This window comes from Pogona vitticeps, chromosome 12 (genome assembly GCF_051106095.1).
Source record: "Pogona vitticeps strain Pit_001003342236 chromosome 12, PviZW2.1, whole genome shotgun sequence".
NCBI classification, from domain to species: Eukaryota; Metazoa; Chordata; class Lepidosauria; order Squamata; family Agamidae; genus Pogona; species Pogona vitticeps.
Genome location: NC_135794.1, coordinates 11,353,097 through 11,370,666, shown reverse-complemented (window position 1 = coordinate 11,370,666; position 17,570 = coordinate 11,353,097). Strand labels below are relative to the sequence as shown.

Genomic DNA, 17,570 nt, shown 5'->3' with positions numbered 1-17,570 from the left:
GGTGCCGGGCTCGACCCCGTCCTGTGTGGCTCAGGCCCGGCGACTTCAGGCCCCGCTGCGGAATTCGGGTGCTGCAGAGAGACCGATGCGCCTTTTTGTTTTTCTCCTCCAACTTGCTTCTCTTTCTCGTTCTCCCATCCTTTGTTCTCTGGCGCCTTTGCATACCGGTCTTACATAGAGGCAAAATTTGGTCTTTTCGCTTTCAATTTTGTTTTGCCTTATCCTCAAGTGTACTTTTTTTTTCTTTGTTTAACATTTCTGGTCTGCTAAACAGCTCTTGCCTGCAGGCTGCAGGCTGGTTTAGTCTACTAAATTCACTCTTCTGGCAAAAAAACGGTAGTTAAAATATACTTCAAGGATCGAGGTTGAAAATAAACCCAAGATTCTTATTTTACAAATACATTTCAAATTAGAGTGGCAGCATAAACTGGTTTTGGATTTTTTTTTCATATCTTCAAGTGGCATTACATTCATTTGCCTTTATATGACCGTATCATACATTTTTGTTTTCTTTTACAGATAGCAACATGCTGATATTCTCAAAAACACCTTATTTCCAATTTATTCCACAGACATGTTAACATCTTTGTAATTTCTGTCCTACCAGGTGCAGTGAGAAACTGAGGTGCCTCCTTTCCCAGCCTCCCCCATGGTGGGGTTTGGGGCCAATCGAAGGGGTGGCCGTCTCCCTTCATTTCTTTTTGTGGCATTGCTGCTAGTTATCGCCATTCTTGCCTTCAATTACTGGAGCACCTCAACTCGCCAGTCTGTGCTGCAGGAGGAGGTGGCTGAGTTGCAGGGCCAGGCCAAGCGCAGTGATGTTGCTCGTGGACGACTGGAGAAAAGAAATTCGGAGCTCTTGCTTCAGGTGGAGTCACACAAGAAATACTTGGAGCAGAAAGAAGCAGACCAAAGTCACTTGAATAGCCTGCTACAAGCCAAGGATGGTCAGATCAGAAAATGTGAGGATAGCAAGGTGAGGGATCCTGTAACATAGTTGATGTTTGTCTATGCTATCTGGTAAGTGATTCTGGTATGTGATCTGCATTCATGTATATGTTTATGAATATGTGACATGCCCCTGACATTTGAATCAATACTGAAAGTGAACTTATCCTGGTGAGATGAAAGGCTTTGGAATATGTGAAAGTAAAATGTCCTGACATTTTTGGTGGGATGACTAATTTTATGTGCTCTGTTTCAGTTGTATGGTATCCATTCAGATTTCCATCATTTGCATGGCAGAGGAACCTGCTGCAGTCTTTGGCCTCTTCTAGAAAGAGAAGGCCTATCAATCATAATTAAATGGCATTGTGCAAGTATCAAGTATTCCATTTTTAAAAAATCTAATTGTATTTAGCAAAAAAAAAGGAGGAAAATAAACGCAGCACAATAGGACTGTGAACTGAAATGTTTGTATTGCTGCAGAATTCCACAAATAAGGCAGTATGATAATTTAGTTAAAGTCTCATCTGGAAGTACAGCTTCTTTTGTATGTGATAGAAAGAAGTTCAGGCTAATAGATCTGTGTTCTCTGAGCGTAGGCAGCTGGAGTTTAAACTCTGTATGTCAGACAGTTCATCTTCTTGTTTGTTCATAATCTGGAAAAGAAGAACAAGCTTTCCTGATTTTTTGAGCCCCAAATGATTTCTCAATTTAGAATGAATGTGTCCAAAGGAAGATAATATTCTTTCTATGCCAGCAGAAGCTACTGCTGTTAAAACTGAAATTGTTACTTCAACAGTCTCTTAAGTGCTTAAGTAATTTTTACCAATTCACTGGTGTGACTTTCTTTAAAACACCATCAGAAAACATATTTCTTGAATAGTTTCCCTTTAGCTCTGAAGTTTATTATAGTTGGTATTGCAGATGGATGACTGCTGGATACACATGTCATAGCTAACTCCTCTTCCTTAACACTTAAGCTTTGACTTTAGTACGAGATATTGACATTTTTTTTTTGAGAAAATTAACTGGAGACAGTGTTTGTCTCATTTTTTCCAAATACTTGTCATTTAATTCTCTCAGTGTATAATTCTGTTTTCAAGTGCACACTCATTCCTTCCAAATTTCAACAGTATCAGCAATAAAACTGCTATTTTTCTATATTTTGTTTAAACCTCAAAAATAGGTTTCAAGATGCTCAGCATATGTCCAACTATTCTCTTAAGCGCAGTGTTGAGGACTTTAGCCATGACAGCACCATCTATTTTCTCTTGATTTTGTTCACAAACTATCAGAATAGAACAGTTGTCAATATACTCTAAACAGTCCACTGCAGAATTGCATCCAACATCTTGTGGTTCCACCCATTTTTTTCCAGAGCTGCTATATCAAAATGATTGTTATGGAAGTATTTAGCAATTTCAACAACATTAATCTTTATTTCTGGAACACTGAAGTCTTTGACTAGGAGATGCAGCACACGAGAACTGGAACCATATGTTATTAGCATTGTATTCCCTACCTGCTCTTCTAAATTTCTTCTCATCTTAGATACATTTGCAGCTTTGTCTCTGACCAACTACATACTAGACATCTGAATTTTTGTTCACATGTTATTGTAGCTTTTGTAAGTATGACACTTCTTGTAAGTATTCTGCTGTGTGTGCACTTCCTGACATATTAATAGTTTCTGCAAAAAAGTCATTCCTGTATTTTGTTGTTACATATACAAGAGGATCATTGTGGACATTATTCCATCCATCAAGACTTGGGTTAATAATTTTACTCTCTAGATCTGCTTCACATTGCTCCATTTCTGTCGTACATTTTGTCCAGTAGTTTCCCTGCAACATCTGCTGGACTGTATCCTGTATCCAGTGACTGAATCATATTAATGAAATGTGGGTTTTCAATCAGACAGAAGAGTTTGTTGCATAAACAAACTGGACAATTTTTTTTCATAAATTAACTGTTTTTCTAATTTAGTTTTTATCACAAACATACCTATGGTAGTTGTGGATGGTTGGCTTTTTTCTTTCTTTTACGTGATATACTGTGGATGTGTGTTGTGTATAATGTGACTAAAACACTATCCTGGACAGATAAATCTGGAACTTTAGAATAGGAGAATGGTGATCTTGAAGGTGGATCGTTTCCAGAAACCTTTATGTTGATATTTCTGATTATTTTGTGAAGTGAATACAACATACAAAATTATAAACAGGTGGCTATTAGCTCTAAATTGGGACGTGGTGGCGCTGCGGGTTAAACCGCAGAAGCCTCTGTGCTGTAAGATGTGTAGATCTTCAGCTGTAAGTTCGAATCCATGTGACGGAGTGAGCGCCCATTGCTTGTCCCAGCTCCTGCCAACCTAGCAGTTTGAAAGCATGCAAAGTAGATAAATAGGGACCACCTTGGTGGGAAGGTAACAGTGTTCGTGTCTAAGTCGCACTGGCCATGTGACCACAGAAGATTGTCTTCGGACAAATGCTGGCTCTATGGCTTGGAAACGGGGATGAGCACCGCCCCCTAGAGTCGAACACGACTGGACAAAAAATTGTCAAGGGGAACCTTTACCTTTTTATTAGCTCTAAATGAGCTAAACAGGTATGCTTTGACTCCTCACCTAGTTTGCTTTTGGGCATTCCTGAGGCCCCTTCAGAGTCCACTGAAACTAGTTGTAATTGCTTCTAGCTCTTCGAAGATGAGATAGATATATCGAGAGGATGTTACTTTCTGATTAGATGGTCCATTACGCCAATTAGAAGAAATACTTTAATGTCATGTATCAAGCTAACATAGTGCAGACCCCTTCATGAACACTAAAAAAACCTCTCAACAAATAGAAAAGATGGATTCTCAAAGGCTTTCACAGCCGGGATCTGATGGTTGTTTTAGGTTTTTCAGGCTGTTTGGCCGTGTTCTTAAGGTTTTTCTTCGTAATGTTTCGCCAGTCTCTGTGGCCGGCATCTTCAGAGAACAGGATTCAGAACTCCGTCTGTGCTCTGGTGCAGTTTCTGGGATAGTTGAGTATTTATAGGTGTTGTGGTGGTTTAGTCGTTTAGTTGTGTCTGACTCTTCGTGACCCCATGGACCAGAGCACACCAGACCATCCTGACATCCACGTTCTCCCGGAGTTGGGTAAAACTCATGTTGGTAGCTTCAATGACGCTGTCCAACCATCTTGTCCTCTGTCGTTCCCTTCTCTTGCCTTCACACTTTCCCAACATCAGGGCATTTTCCAGGGGGTCTTCTCTTCTCATGAGATGGCCAAAGTATTGGAGCCTCAGCTTCAGGATCTGTCCTTCCAGTGAGCACTCAGGGTTGATTTCCTGTAAGATGGATAGGTTTGTTCTCCTTGCAGTCCAATGGACTCTCAAGAGTCTCTTCCAGCACCACATTTCAAAAGCATCAATTCTTCGGCGGTCAGCCTTCTTGATGGTCCAGCTCTAACTTCCGTAAATCACTACTAGAAAAACCATAGCTTTGACTCTGCGGTCCTTTGTCGGCAAGGTGATACAGTGGTGCCTCTCTTAACAAGCGTCCCGTTTAATGACGAATCCGCATACCGTCTGTAAGTCAAGCCGTCTGTAAGTCGAGGGTCCACTGTAATGCGGGGCAATTGTAAAGCGAGGCACCACTGTAATTTAAAAACTAAACATACAAGTTTCAGAGCTCTAAATTCAGCAGCGTTTCTGTTTACAAGTAGTGCATTTTTCTCTTATTGACTAGTTCTTTTTTCTCATCTAATGATTCTTTAATATGAACACTTTCATATAGAATATTTAATATAGAATAGACAATTATCTTTTTATATTCCCAAGGCTTTGTGAACCTATCATCTCAAAGCGAAAAAACCCTATTTAGACCATCGTTTTGGGATCGCAAAAGATCATTGTACAGCGATTTCGTTGTAATGCGGGGCAATTGTTAAGCGAGGCACCACTGTACAAGTTTGCTCAAACATGACAATTCCTCAAGGCAGTTTTTAAGAAATATGAAATCAAAATGTTTACCAACCTGAAGTTGCTGCCTGTTCAAACATGTTCCTTTTACCGTTGTCATCACAGCACTTTTCATTACGTTGTTTCATTTGGGCCACTTGAATTTCGTTTGCATTTTGTACTCATGCCTTCCTTACATGTAGGTAGAGTAACTTCATAAAAATATTCCAAAGGTGGGTCTGTTTTACAGCCTCCTGCCATTATAGGTTTTCTCCTCCAGGGAAATAATATGATAAACAATGGGTGTTGTGGGTTTTTTTGGGGGGGGGCTGTTTGGCCATGATCTGGAGGTTTTTTTTTCTAATGTTTCACCAGTCTTTGTAACCGGCATCATCAGAGGACAGGAGCTAGAACTCTGTGTTTAAATCCACAAACACCAGCACAGCTTCAACAAAAAAGAAGGAAGTCTAAAAACCAGCAAAGCCTGGCTCCCAGCACTGAAAAACACAGCCTGCAAAAGCTCAACGAACTCTACCCAGCCACAAGGACTGGTGATCACTGCATACAAAAGACTAGCTGATGACACCCATGAGTCACAGTGACAGATCATCTCCCCCTTATCACAACAATACACCCCTAACAAAAAACACCCTGATCACAGGCATGACCCAATCTGAAAAGAACAAAACCTGATCCCACAGCTATAAATACTCAACAGTCCCACACACTACACCAAAACAAAGACAGAATTCTAGCTCCTGTCCTCTGAAGATGCTCGCCACAGAGACTGGCAAAACGTTAGGAAGAAAAACCACCTGCCTGAAAAAACCACAACAAGCATTGGATCCTGGCTGTGAGAACACAGTATGATAAACCTCAGGCGATACTCAAAAAGATCCAAGGACTTGTCAAATATTCTGCTGAAAAGGTTTCACTTCCATTTTTGCTGCTTGCCTTTGTTCTCATGTTTAGTTTCTTGTGTAGATCTATTCCACTCCTAAAAATTCATTCATTGAATTTTTTGAAACTAGCACTTAAAAAGGAGGTAGTACATTTATGTGTACATAAATTTGCAATTGGATTAAGGTATTTTTCTCAACTCTGTATCTTTCTTTTATAACATTTTTGCTGTGAAAAAGAGGCATGTGATCTCTGCAGACATAAATTCAGTTTTGAGAACTGTAGAACCAAGCATCTGTGATGAAATCCTCTAGATCGAAAAAAATGCCTAATAATCTTACATAAATCTCTGAAAGAGCATGACGTTGTGAATAGATTAATGGAATTCATTTACCAAAAATTTAAACGTTGGATGAATACACAGCCTCATGCTACATTAAAAACTAATCCATATTTCATGATGAATAACCATTGGAGTATAATGTTTCTTAAACAGAAAACTATCTTTAGATAATTTTTCCTCAAAAAGCATTTTATTTTTTAAAAAATCTTATTGAAATTAAAGAAGCAATTCAAATTTTTAAAATCTGATTTTTTGATTTAAAAAAATCATTGATTTTTATCTACCCTAATTTCAGTTCCAGATATAGAAAGCAGGCATTCCACAGGTTATGCTCCTTTTCTTGAGCAAGGAATGGAAGAGTAAATGGTGACGGGAGCTTAGAGTCAAATTGTTATGTAAACTTTAATTACATAATAGTGTGACCATTAACATATTTTTCAGGTCAAGCTTCAGAACAACATATCGTACCAAATGGCAGATATACACCGTTTAAAGGGTAAGAAGATCTGATAGGTCCAATAAACTAAGTGATATGCAGCAATTAGCTCTAGAAATCCTAGGGGTTGTTTAACGAACAAAGGAATCTTGGCAGGGGCTAGAATCTTTTTATATGTTTATCTGACTTGGAAAGTAACTACCTTATTATCCACTTATTGTTGCTTCAACTGCACACTGGTTTGTTACAGAATCTAGAAATATGTTTGTTTCACAAAGTAGTATTTTAATATCTTTTTAATAGCTTTATAAACCGGATAAATGTAACATTGTTTTCTTAAAACTATGTTAAGAGGGAAGGAAAGTTTTGAATTAAAGTCCTGTCAGTATGCTCGCCACCATTAAGAATTATACCAGCAATCACTGTAGCACTTGAATAATTAAAGCTCATAGAAACAGTGGTATGGAATTTTGAATCATGATCAGGAAAAGAGTGTGAAGCCATACGTCTTTGTAATAACTCTATTAGCTCTAATAATGAATAGTGTTAGCAAATAAATGTAGCAATTTACTTCCACTGGCATTCTTACTATATTATTTCAAGAAGTTATAGTACCCCACGTTTAAGCAAAAGAATATAAGCCATATGAAAGAAATAATAAAGTTGTATGACTTCTGTTAGTAGTTTTTTCTGGTACAAGGGGGTGCTGATAAGTATTGAGCCTTTCCCAGAAAAAATTGAGCTAGGAAGCTGTAACTGCCACACTATTCTACATATTCCCCCAGGAAGTCAATGCACCTGTGACATCTGTCCTGCAGCTTCTTAAGTCCCTGCAAATAAAATTCTTCCGGCTGCTGGTGTAACCACTCATTTGCAGCATTAGTTGCCTCCAGAACACTCCCAAATTGTTGTTCCTTTAGGTGTTTTTTTGAGTTTGGGAAACAGATAATAGTCAGAATAGGGTGGATGGGGCAACCCTTGAAAGCCGAAAGAGGTCAGTTTTGCCATTGTTTTACCTGCAGTGTGTGATGAGGCATTGTCATGCAACAGGATGACACCTTTGGAGAGCTGTCGTCTATGTTTTTCCTTGATGTTTTTCCTCAACTTTGTCAATAAAGCACAGTAATATTTTGCATTGATGGTTGAACCCTGTTGGAGGTAGTCCACCAGCAGAACTCCCTTCTTATCCCAAAAAACTGTTGCCATTTGCTTCTGCACCGACCTTTGCATCGGAACTTCTTTGGCCTGGGGGAACCACTGTGCCTCCATTCCTTAGACTGTTCCTTTGTCTCAGGATCATAACAGTAGATCCATGTCTCATCACCAGTTACCAGTGTGCCCAGGAAATCAGATGCATTTCTTGCAAAATGTTCCAAAACAGCCACCGATGACTCCACACATTTCCCCTCTTGTTCGGTTGTCAAAAGTTTGGGGATCCATTTTGCTGCTAGCTTTCTCATTTCCAAGTTGTTGTGGATAATGGCACATGATATTCTCTCACATGATATTCTCAGATATATAGCAATACTTTTGGCTGATATTCAGCGGTCCTCCATGATCATGTCATGGATGGCTTTCACATTTGCAGGCACAGAGACAGAAGCAGGCCTTCCACTGGGTTTCTCACTTTCAACACCAAAATGGCCAATTTTAAAATTGACAACCCAGTACTTAACTGTTGCATATGAAGGGCCGCTGTCACCCATAGTTTGTGGCATTTCATCATGGATCTGCTTTGCACCTTTCCCTTGGAGAAACAGGAACTTGCTTATGGTCCTGTGCTCTTCCACATTGGAACTTTTCTGGAGGTGCTACCATGTTCACTTTGGACCTGAACATGAAAGATAAGTTAAAATCATAGGTAATTGATTTTTGCACCATTGGATACAAACAAATTGGCCAATTTGGCCAATACACCCTGCAATTTATAGCTTCCTAGCTCAATTTTTTTCTGGCAAAGTGTCAATACTTATCAGCACCCCCTCGTATATAGAGGTATTAAAGGGGCTTCTTAGTGTGGAGTGATGGATTGTATTCTCACGAACAGGGTTCAAATCCCCACTCAATCACGGAAACCCATTGGGGGAGTGGAGCTGGTAAAAACCACTCCTTAAATATCTCACTTCTGGTCAATGACCGTAATAAACATTTATTATTATTATTATTATTATTATTATTATTATTATTATTATTATTATTATTATTATTATTATTATTATTATTAATAATAATAATAATAATAATAATAATAATAATAATAATAATAATAATAATAATAATAATAATAATAATAATAATAATAATAATATCTCACTTACTTTGAAAGCCATATTACGGTTATTATACGTTGGTTCTGATTTGATGGCATAGAACACACACACTTATACACACAAAGGTATTAGAAGATAAATGATACAGTTGCATAGAAGATTCCAGCGGTGAGACATCTAGGGGCAGCTCTCTGTGAGATTTATTTTTGATATCTATCTCACCGGTTTATAAATACAAATAAGGAGAGAGAAATCATATCAGGGCTGAACAGCACATAGTACTACTTCTTCACCCCACCTCCAACTATATCTTTGGTGTCTTGCCACTGCCACCAGATTTGTTACTAAAGAGGCAGTAGCAATGGAGGAAAGCAATTTTTCATTAAAAACAAGGTGTTCCCATTCATCCTGTTTACAAGTGGAGTTGTGTTCGTAAAGGCTTGATTCTACTTGTAAACCAGGCACACAGAGATCATTCACTATACAGTGGTGCCTCGCTTGACGAGGATAATTCGTTCTGTTCAAATCGCTGTTAAGTGAAATCCCCATCAAGCAAAATGAAAAAGCCCATTGAAATGCATTGAAAACCACTTCAATGCGTTCCAATAGGCGAAATACCTCAGCGTCCAGCGAAGATCCTCCATAGGGCGGCCATTTTCCGGTGCCTGTAATGCGAGGAATCCGTCCTAAAGCACAGCGGGGAGCCATTTTGCACAGCCTGTGGCCATTTTGAAATCTGATGATCAGCTTCTTTTGATCGTCATTAAGCGAAAAATTGGTTCCCGAAGCAGGGAATCGATCGTTGTCAAATGGAAAAACCCCATTGAAACATCATTTTGCGATCGCAATAGCGATCGCAAAAAAGAACATCGTAAAGCAGATTCGTCATTAAACGGGGTAATCGTCAAGCAGGGCGCCACTGTATTTTTTAAAGGAAAGCTGTCATTTACTATAAGAACCAAAGCAGATTCATTATCAAGAGGTTAGATGTAGTCCCCCAGTTCCTAGAACCTGTTTAACCTTTAGGTGTGCTACATTGAACTTACTGTGGGAAGAATGGATTATAAGTATAATTTATAAAATAAAAGTGGTACAGAGAAATATCTTTGAAAGAATTATCAAGTTTATTAAGGTATGAAATATTAAAATTGGACACACAACATCAGTTAGAGAAAATCGATTGATGTCCTATACAAATGTTCACTGATTGATGGAGAAGATGCATTTAAAGAAATATATGATCTCCTGTTATCACTTAACAAGGTAGAAATCGTTTCATAAAGCTACCCTGCCATCACTGTCAACACCATGAAGGAGTCCCGTTCGCCTGCCCCAACTACTTTAAATATTTTGCTTTTGCTTAGAACAACTCGCAGAGTTGCGGCAAGAGTTCATACGTCAAGAGGATCAGCTTCATGAATACAAGAAGAACAATACACAGCTTCTTAAAAGGTTAGAGTATGAAAGGTGAGTGTAGAAATGGCAATCTTAATTAATGCTATAGATTTACACTGAGTCTCTTACTGGTAAACTGTTCAGATGTGAGCTGAACTAAGATTTCAGATCAAATTTATGTCTTTAAAATCCATATAGTTTTGGGGCTTCATATAAAAAGAGTAAGAAGCTTGTTTAGCACAACTAAGAGAGTTTTGATAAGTTGACTTTCTTATCCTTAAAGAAGAAGGGATATGTATATTCTTAAACTCATTTGATAGCATCAGCAAGACAAATAGTGATTGACACATGATCTTAATGCAGATAACTGGAGGCTTACAATGTAAAGATGAGGTGGTTTAATTTATGATGTTTGACTGTGTAGTAGAGACTTGTGAAGCAGAGTGAATATAAAACATCTGTATAGCAAATTGCTTTTGTTTACCATTCCTCAAGATTTCCAAGGAGAGAAATTTCTGGGGAAAAACAGAATGGTACCAAAATATCTATTTTCTACTGCAGAACCATTGGTCAGTTAATATGTAGTTATTTGTGTTCTATAGAGGGAGAACTAAGTCCATCTTGGTTCCACTACCTGGGATAAACAACAAGTGGACTAGACAGAGAGAAGTGTATGTGACACCTATTTCTGAATTTTTCTTATTTCCACAAAAGAAAAGGACATGTTTAGAATGAATTGGATAGGTATGTTATTTTCTTTTTCTTTTTGTCCAATCATTATTATTATTTTTATTTAAAATATTTTGACTCTGCCTTTGTCCTTCAAAAGGTTCCAGGGCTACTTACATCATTGAAAGACAATATTTAAAGCTGAAAACAATGAGCGTACAAAGGTGGTTTACATCATTACAAGACAGTATTTGAAGACAACATGCTTTATGTTGGAAAGACAAGCCAAAGCTCCAGTCTATTCCCTTACTCTACTATGTTAGCTAACTAGCTTGTCTCGCTATTTCTTACCATTATTTCTCCATATTTGTATGTTTTCATCCTTGCTGCCCAAAACATTTTTTCACCAACACCCATGAGTATTGTCTTATGTTGTGCCACAGAGAAGAATGCAAATGCCATTATTCCCATTGAGAGGTGGCATTCCCTCATGCTGGCCTTTTTACCTTTTCTGAGCATTGAGGGTGAAATGGAAATGCATTGTCCGCTAGAAGAGAGTACAGGAAAGGTAAAACTCCCTCCTCCCATTGTAGACAGCCTTTCCCTTCAGACCCAGTTTTGTTCTTGATAAACCTGATTTAGGAGATGAAGACAACTCTTTCAGATGTCATGCCCTGTGAAAATGTTCAGGATTTGCAGAGGGATAGTGTAGGACATGGGAATGGAAAAGAGGCTCCCCTCTGGTTTTTTTGCATTATGCCAGTGTCAGTCAGGGTGGGGAAACTGCTAAAGAGTGACAACTCATACTTTCCCTCTTCTTTACCAAGCTTTGAGTCCCTCCTCAAAGGTCTGGGAGGGGACAGAGACAGAGCTGGGCACCAGCAGATGCTCTCTTGCTCAGGTGCCCAAGATCTCCATAGGAAAATCATTTTGAAAAAGAAGGGAACACCATATCTTCCCACCTCATCATCTTAAGGCCTCTGCTAAATTAAAGCACATAGAAACAGATTTCTGAGTAGATGCCTCCCTTAGAGGAGAGAGAAGACTTGGTTCTGATAATATTCTCTACCCTTTTGTAAAAGAAACGCATTACAGCAAATTCCAGCATACCTACCTATCAAAATGAATGGGAGAGACAACCAATTCCAAGGATGTCTCTTTACAACCATATGAAAGGAATATTTTACAGTAAGTTCCAGTGTTACTTAAGTCTTGGGAATAATAGATAAGAAGCTTCAAACTGTAAAAAGTGCCCATGTCTTTGCAGTGGAATACATCTTTTCCATGCAGAAGATCTCTGCTTCAGTCTCAGATTTTTTTTTAAAGGAGCAGAGCTGGGTAAAGAATCCTCTTTGCCTGAAACTCTGGAGAGATGTGACCAGTTAGCGTAGCTGGACTGGAAGCTGAATTCTGTATAAGACCACATCTTCTGTTTAGTGCCTTATGAGGTAAAAGAGAGCAACTCATAATTTATGAGTGCCGCCTAGAGTGGTCGCAACGACCAGATAGGCGGGGTATGTATTAAATAAATAAACAAATAAACAAATAAACAAATAAATAAATCTGAATGGTACTTAGGATGTGGGCCTAGTAAATATGTCATTCTTGAACTAGTTTTTCGATCTGTAATATGTGTTTATACTACCAGTTTTCAGTGTGGACAACAGATAAAAGAATTGAAAATGCAACATGAAGAAGATTTGAAAACGTTAGATGGCCAAATTAAACAAGAACAAAAGGTATGTCTTGTGTAAAATTTTAGTTGAAGTAAAAAAAAAAACATAGGCTACTTAGTAGTAGTTTGAAAAACATTTTCTTTTGTGAACACTTTTCACTTAACACATGGATTAGAGTATAGTAAGATTGAGGACCAAATTGTGTCTTTCCCATTTACTATATTATTCTGTAGTAAATATTTGAGAAATAAATTGGCATTGCCTTTTGTGATCAGAATACTGTATTTTTCTGTGTATAAGATGCTACTTTTTCCTAATATCATGACACTAAAAATTCAAGGGCATCTTATACACGAAAGTAAGCTGAGACCACAGAGAGAATAAAGCTGCCCATACCTTGCCTCTGTAAACAGGCTTCCTTCAATCATGAGGCTTAGCTTTCTTTAATCACGAGCCTTATGGAACTGATGTCAGCTGATGTTGAACAAACCAATTGGAACGCACCTCCTTGGAGGTGGAGCCTGTAGGTTCAGATGCGACAGGGACTCGTAATGTCCGATGTTCTGAGCCCAGAGGCTGAATACTCAAAGCTAGGTTTTCTTAATTTGGGGGCTAAAAAAAGGGGGGTGTCTTATAAATGGAAAAATATGGTAATTATTCTCACACCTTATAGGTAAGTTATTGGTGATTGGCAAGGATATCTCTAAGGTGTGCAGCTGTTGAGCGTGCATGACTCCGCCTCCCTCTACACAGGGCTGTTCCTCTCTGTGAGCCCACAGAGTGATCGTTTCCAGCCCCTTTGGTTCCAGTCACAATGGAATCCTGTTGGGGGGGAATTGTGTATATGGGGGGAGTAGAGTCCCACACTTGTGGGGCAGAGCCCCACTCAGCAGTGCTGAAAACGAGAGAGAGCATTGGTGACTGGTTTTAGTTTTGACCCCCATAGAAGTAAATGATGAAAACCATTCTTTGAACATTTTAGGCAACGTTTTTCAACTTTTGCTCACTGATTCTATCATTGTTTCTTAGGCCTGTCACATACTGAAAGCTGGTTACTCACTGGACAGTGTTGATTATGGGGTGAAAACTGGTTTGCTGGTTCCCCTCCCCCATGAGCCTGACTGAAATTTATCTCTTCCTGGAATGTGTTTCCTACTGGAAAAATTTGAGCAGCGCACTGATACAGTGTGGGGACTGATTTTGTGTGAAACACCTTGTGGAGAGTTTGTCTCTTCAAGAGACAATTAAATGCAGCCTCCTTTGAGATCCAGCTAGAGATCTAGGCTTAGAGATAATTGTTTTGTTTAATGAGCCTGACTTTTTAGGTTGCTCTGTTCATATACAGAATAGCTTTAAAAAAAGTCTTTTTGTCTTAAGTTGTTCAGCTGGCCCGTATTGATATCTGTGTATTCCTATGTTTCAAAGAGCAGGAAAATTTGCAAAAGAGGGGAAATGTTTTACTTAAATTTAAAGTAAATCCTTATAATAGAAGCTGTTCTTCCAAAAACAAAGAACTCGAGACCACAGATCAGTCCCCATTGCTCAAAATATAAACATATTGTTGAATCCTTTTTTGTACATTAAATTTTACCAAAAGAAAATGAAAGAACTGAATGTCAATCTTTGATTTTCTTTTGACAGATCCTAAATAGGGAGAAACTCTTTTTACCTAAAATTAAGTCCACTAAACACAGACAAGTTTCCTTCCTCCAAACACAGAATGATTGGACTGATTAGTAATGGTTAAGTAACTGTGGGTATGATTATGATGAAAATCAGTTCCTTGTAGATCTTAGCACTATCAAGGTTCAGTTATTTCATTTTAGCTCTTCCACACTGCTTGTAATGTACAATATAGGGAGTGAGAAGGCTAGTATAATATGTTGTAGAGTTTACTTGGAGTAGAAATTAAGATATCAGAAGATCACACTGATATGCTTGTGTTTTGAGTGAGCATGGTTGGGATTGATTTCAGTTCTGGATTTATTTATTTTTCTTTAACTTTTTACCTGTTGAAATATCAACAGTATTGTTGTTAAAAGTATATGGACTAAATACATATACCCTGTTTCCCCAAAAATAAGACCTAACCTGATAATAATCCCTGGTAGATTTTTCAGGATGCTTGTAATATAAGGCCTACCCCAAAAATAAGCTCCAGTTAAGTGAAACCCCGCCCTCCACCATTAAAACCCAAAACAATCTTGTTTTCCTGTAGTGGAGGAGGACATGCTAGGAAGATTTGCTCCTCATTCTGATAAGCAGGAATTATTAATCAATCAGGACATGCCATGATGCCTCCTGTCAAGGAAGAGTGTCATCTTTTGCCAAGCCCTAGAGGCTGGGTAATTTTGCTTCTACTGAAGCATCTTTTGGAAACAGGATGTGGAGCAAGTGGTGCAGTTGTGACTGTGAGTCATTATGAAGTGTTTTTTTTCTTTGAGTTAGGAACATTATATCCTATCTGAGGATCAGCTGAACCTTCGATATATTTCAAGGCAAGGATAGCCTCCACCATTGTAGGAGCAAGATATGGCAGTACTTACCAGCTCATTCCATATACAGTGGTGCATTGCATAGCGATCGCTACGTTTTACGACGAAATCGCTTTGCGATGCATTTTTTGCAATTGCAAAAGCGATCGCTTTGCGATGTTCCCTATGGGGGAATTTCACTTTGCGATGATCGGTTCCCTGCTTGGGGAACCGTGCATCGCAAAGCAACGATTTTAGAACAGCTGATCGGCGGTTTCAGAATGGCTGCCGGGTAAACAAAATGGCCACCCGCTGTTTTCTGGGATAGATTCCTCGCTTAAGAGGCACCAGAAATGGCCGCGCTATGGAGGCTCTTCACTGAACAGTGAGTTTTAAGCCCATAGGAACGCATTAATCGCGTTTTAATGCGTTTCTATGGGCTTTTTATTTTCGCATTGCGACGTTTTCATTCTGCAGCGATTTTTGCGGAACGAATTAACATCGCAATGCAAGGCACCACTGTAATGGTATGAGAACATCCTTTCCCTAATTTTTATTGCTTCTTTGAGTACAAAGAATCATGTTGGAACTGACCGGCTGGCGATCGGCCAGGAGGGCGGGGGAAGGCTCCCGCGCCCTCCTCCCGAGTGCACGCCGGCTTTTTCGGCCAGCTGACTGGCTGGCGATCGGGCAGGAGGGTGGGGGAAGGCTCCCCCGCCCTCCTTCCGAAGCGCCCACCGGCATTTTTCCCCAGGTCAGCTGGGGGAAAATGGGGCCTATGGGGAAAAATCGCAAAGCATCCGCATCACTATGCGGATTCGTCGTTAAACGGGGCGCCCGTTAAGCGAGGCACCACTGTATACATTTAGAGAGGGAGAAAGGGAGTCAGGAGTGGGGGAGACCCTATTGAAAATGGCCACTGTTCCCAGTGAAAGAAACACCAGAACTGATTATATGTGGGGAGATGGTGAGATCCGGAAGGAAGAGAAGGACTGAGTCCAGAGAGGTTTGGGCTTGACACCCCTATTGTGGCAGCCTATCCTCAGTCACATGTCAACCCTCTCACTTGGAATTAGAGGAAGAGAAGCATGGGAGCGAACATTACCCTTGGACGCCAAATTGTGAACTATTTAAGGGGCTAGACTGATGTTGAGCCATTTGAAGTAACTGAAGTTACTGGTTGTGTTAAATAAAACTTACATTTAAAGCAGAGAAGTCTGGTGGCTTTACCTACAGGTAAAGTGTTTCTAGAGGTTCAGAAGGTTAATGTCACAAGAGATGCCAGTTCCACAGGGCAGGGAAATCACTGTAAGTTCAAATCATATGGCTCAAGGCAGATTGTCCAGAAGAAGCTAGTCTCTTTCATTTGGCTCAGCCTTGTGCGGTTATTGTATGGGAGGGGAGTCCTGATTCAGGTGGACATTATACCGTATTTTTCCGTCTATAATACACCCCCACATATAAGATCCCCCCCCCTTTTCAAAACCAGAATTTCTTTCTTCGCAAGAAAGTGGAGGGGGAAGGCAAAGATCAAAGTGCTTTGATTCCTCCCCTTCCTTGCTTCCATGTATAAGACAACCTTAAATTTTTAATCTAAGTATTTTAGAGAAAAGTATCGCCTTACATATGGAAAATATGGTAGTTGCAAATGCTTGTGGCAGTTCTCAGGAGGGCACAAGGTCCCAGTTTTATGGCAGAAGAAGGACTTGGATAGAGTCCTACCATTTTCTAGAAGCTGACTCATAAGTGGAGTCTTGAATCCCAGGACTAAGTAGCTGAGTCAGATGGATTTAAGTCAAGAGGAAAAGAGTCTGTCTCCAGATATTTTGGAAGGGGGCAGTATATGGTACTTGATCTCCACCTTTGCTAGACTTCACAAACGAGAGAAGTCTGCCAGAGAGCCTTTTATATATAGGTGGCTCTGGAACATCACAGGATGTCCAGGCCACTCTCTTTCACTAGGGGCATTGTGGCATATCCTCAGTTGGTTAATAATTCCTTCTTATCAGAATGAGAAAGGAGGAGCATCCTAGGATATTATCCTACCATTATATAAAATTATTGTCTTGCGGTAAATGGCAAGCATTCCACTTCTTTATACAATGTATTTTGACAGAAGGCTAATTACCTTGACAATTAAGAGTGAAAAGAACAGTTGGTGACTGACTAAAAGATAAATGAATTTGTTCCTTTCTAAGATGGTTCTTCATGTTTTCACAGGAGACTGGACAGATAAGCCAGTCTAATAAAGATGTTGGTGCAGGTCTGAACAGTAATCCAGCAACAGTGAAGGCAACTCAGGAATTGGATGAAAGGAATGTAATTACAAATGAAGTACCTTCAGTCAACAATATCTCAGATGGCAAAGGTCTGTCTAGTACAACCGTGGTAAGGCACGGGTCTTTCAAGAGTATAGAATCGTTAGCTGGCTAAGAACTTCCTAGTTATGAAACATGGAGCTGTATACCTTGATCAAGAGATTTTGGAGAGTGACCTACTTTTGCAGCAGATCCATGTA

The 17,570-nt window shown here is 39.4% G+C and overlaps 1 protein-coding gene across 7 annotated transcripts in view; it reads left to right on the top strand.

Annotated features, from left to right (window-relative positions):
* GOLM2 (golgi membrane protein 2) overlaps positions 1 to 17,570 on the top strand; it is a 64,116-nt gene that overhangs the window by 1,049 nt on the left and 45,497 nt on the right. For all 7 annotated transcript variants that reach the window (XM_072981621.2, XM_078380842.1, XM_072981622.2 and 4 more), the window contains exons 2-6: positions 608 to 976; positions 6,574 to 6,628; positions 10,203 to 10,305; positions 12,551 to 12,641; positions 17,273 to 17,420. In XM_072981621.2, the coding sequence (XP_072837722.2) occupies positions 650 to 976; positions 6,574 to 6,628; positions 10,203 to 10,305; positions 12,551 to 12,641; positions 17,273 to 17,420 (724 nt within the window). In that variant the 5' untranslated portion in view covers positions 608 to 649. The remainder of the gene's footprint in view (positions 1 to 607; positions 977 to 6,573; positions 6,629 to 10,202; positions 10,306 to 12,550; positions 12,642 to 17,272; positions 17,421 to 17,570) is intronic.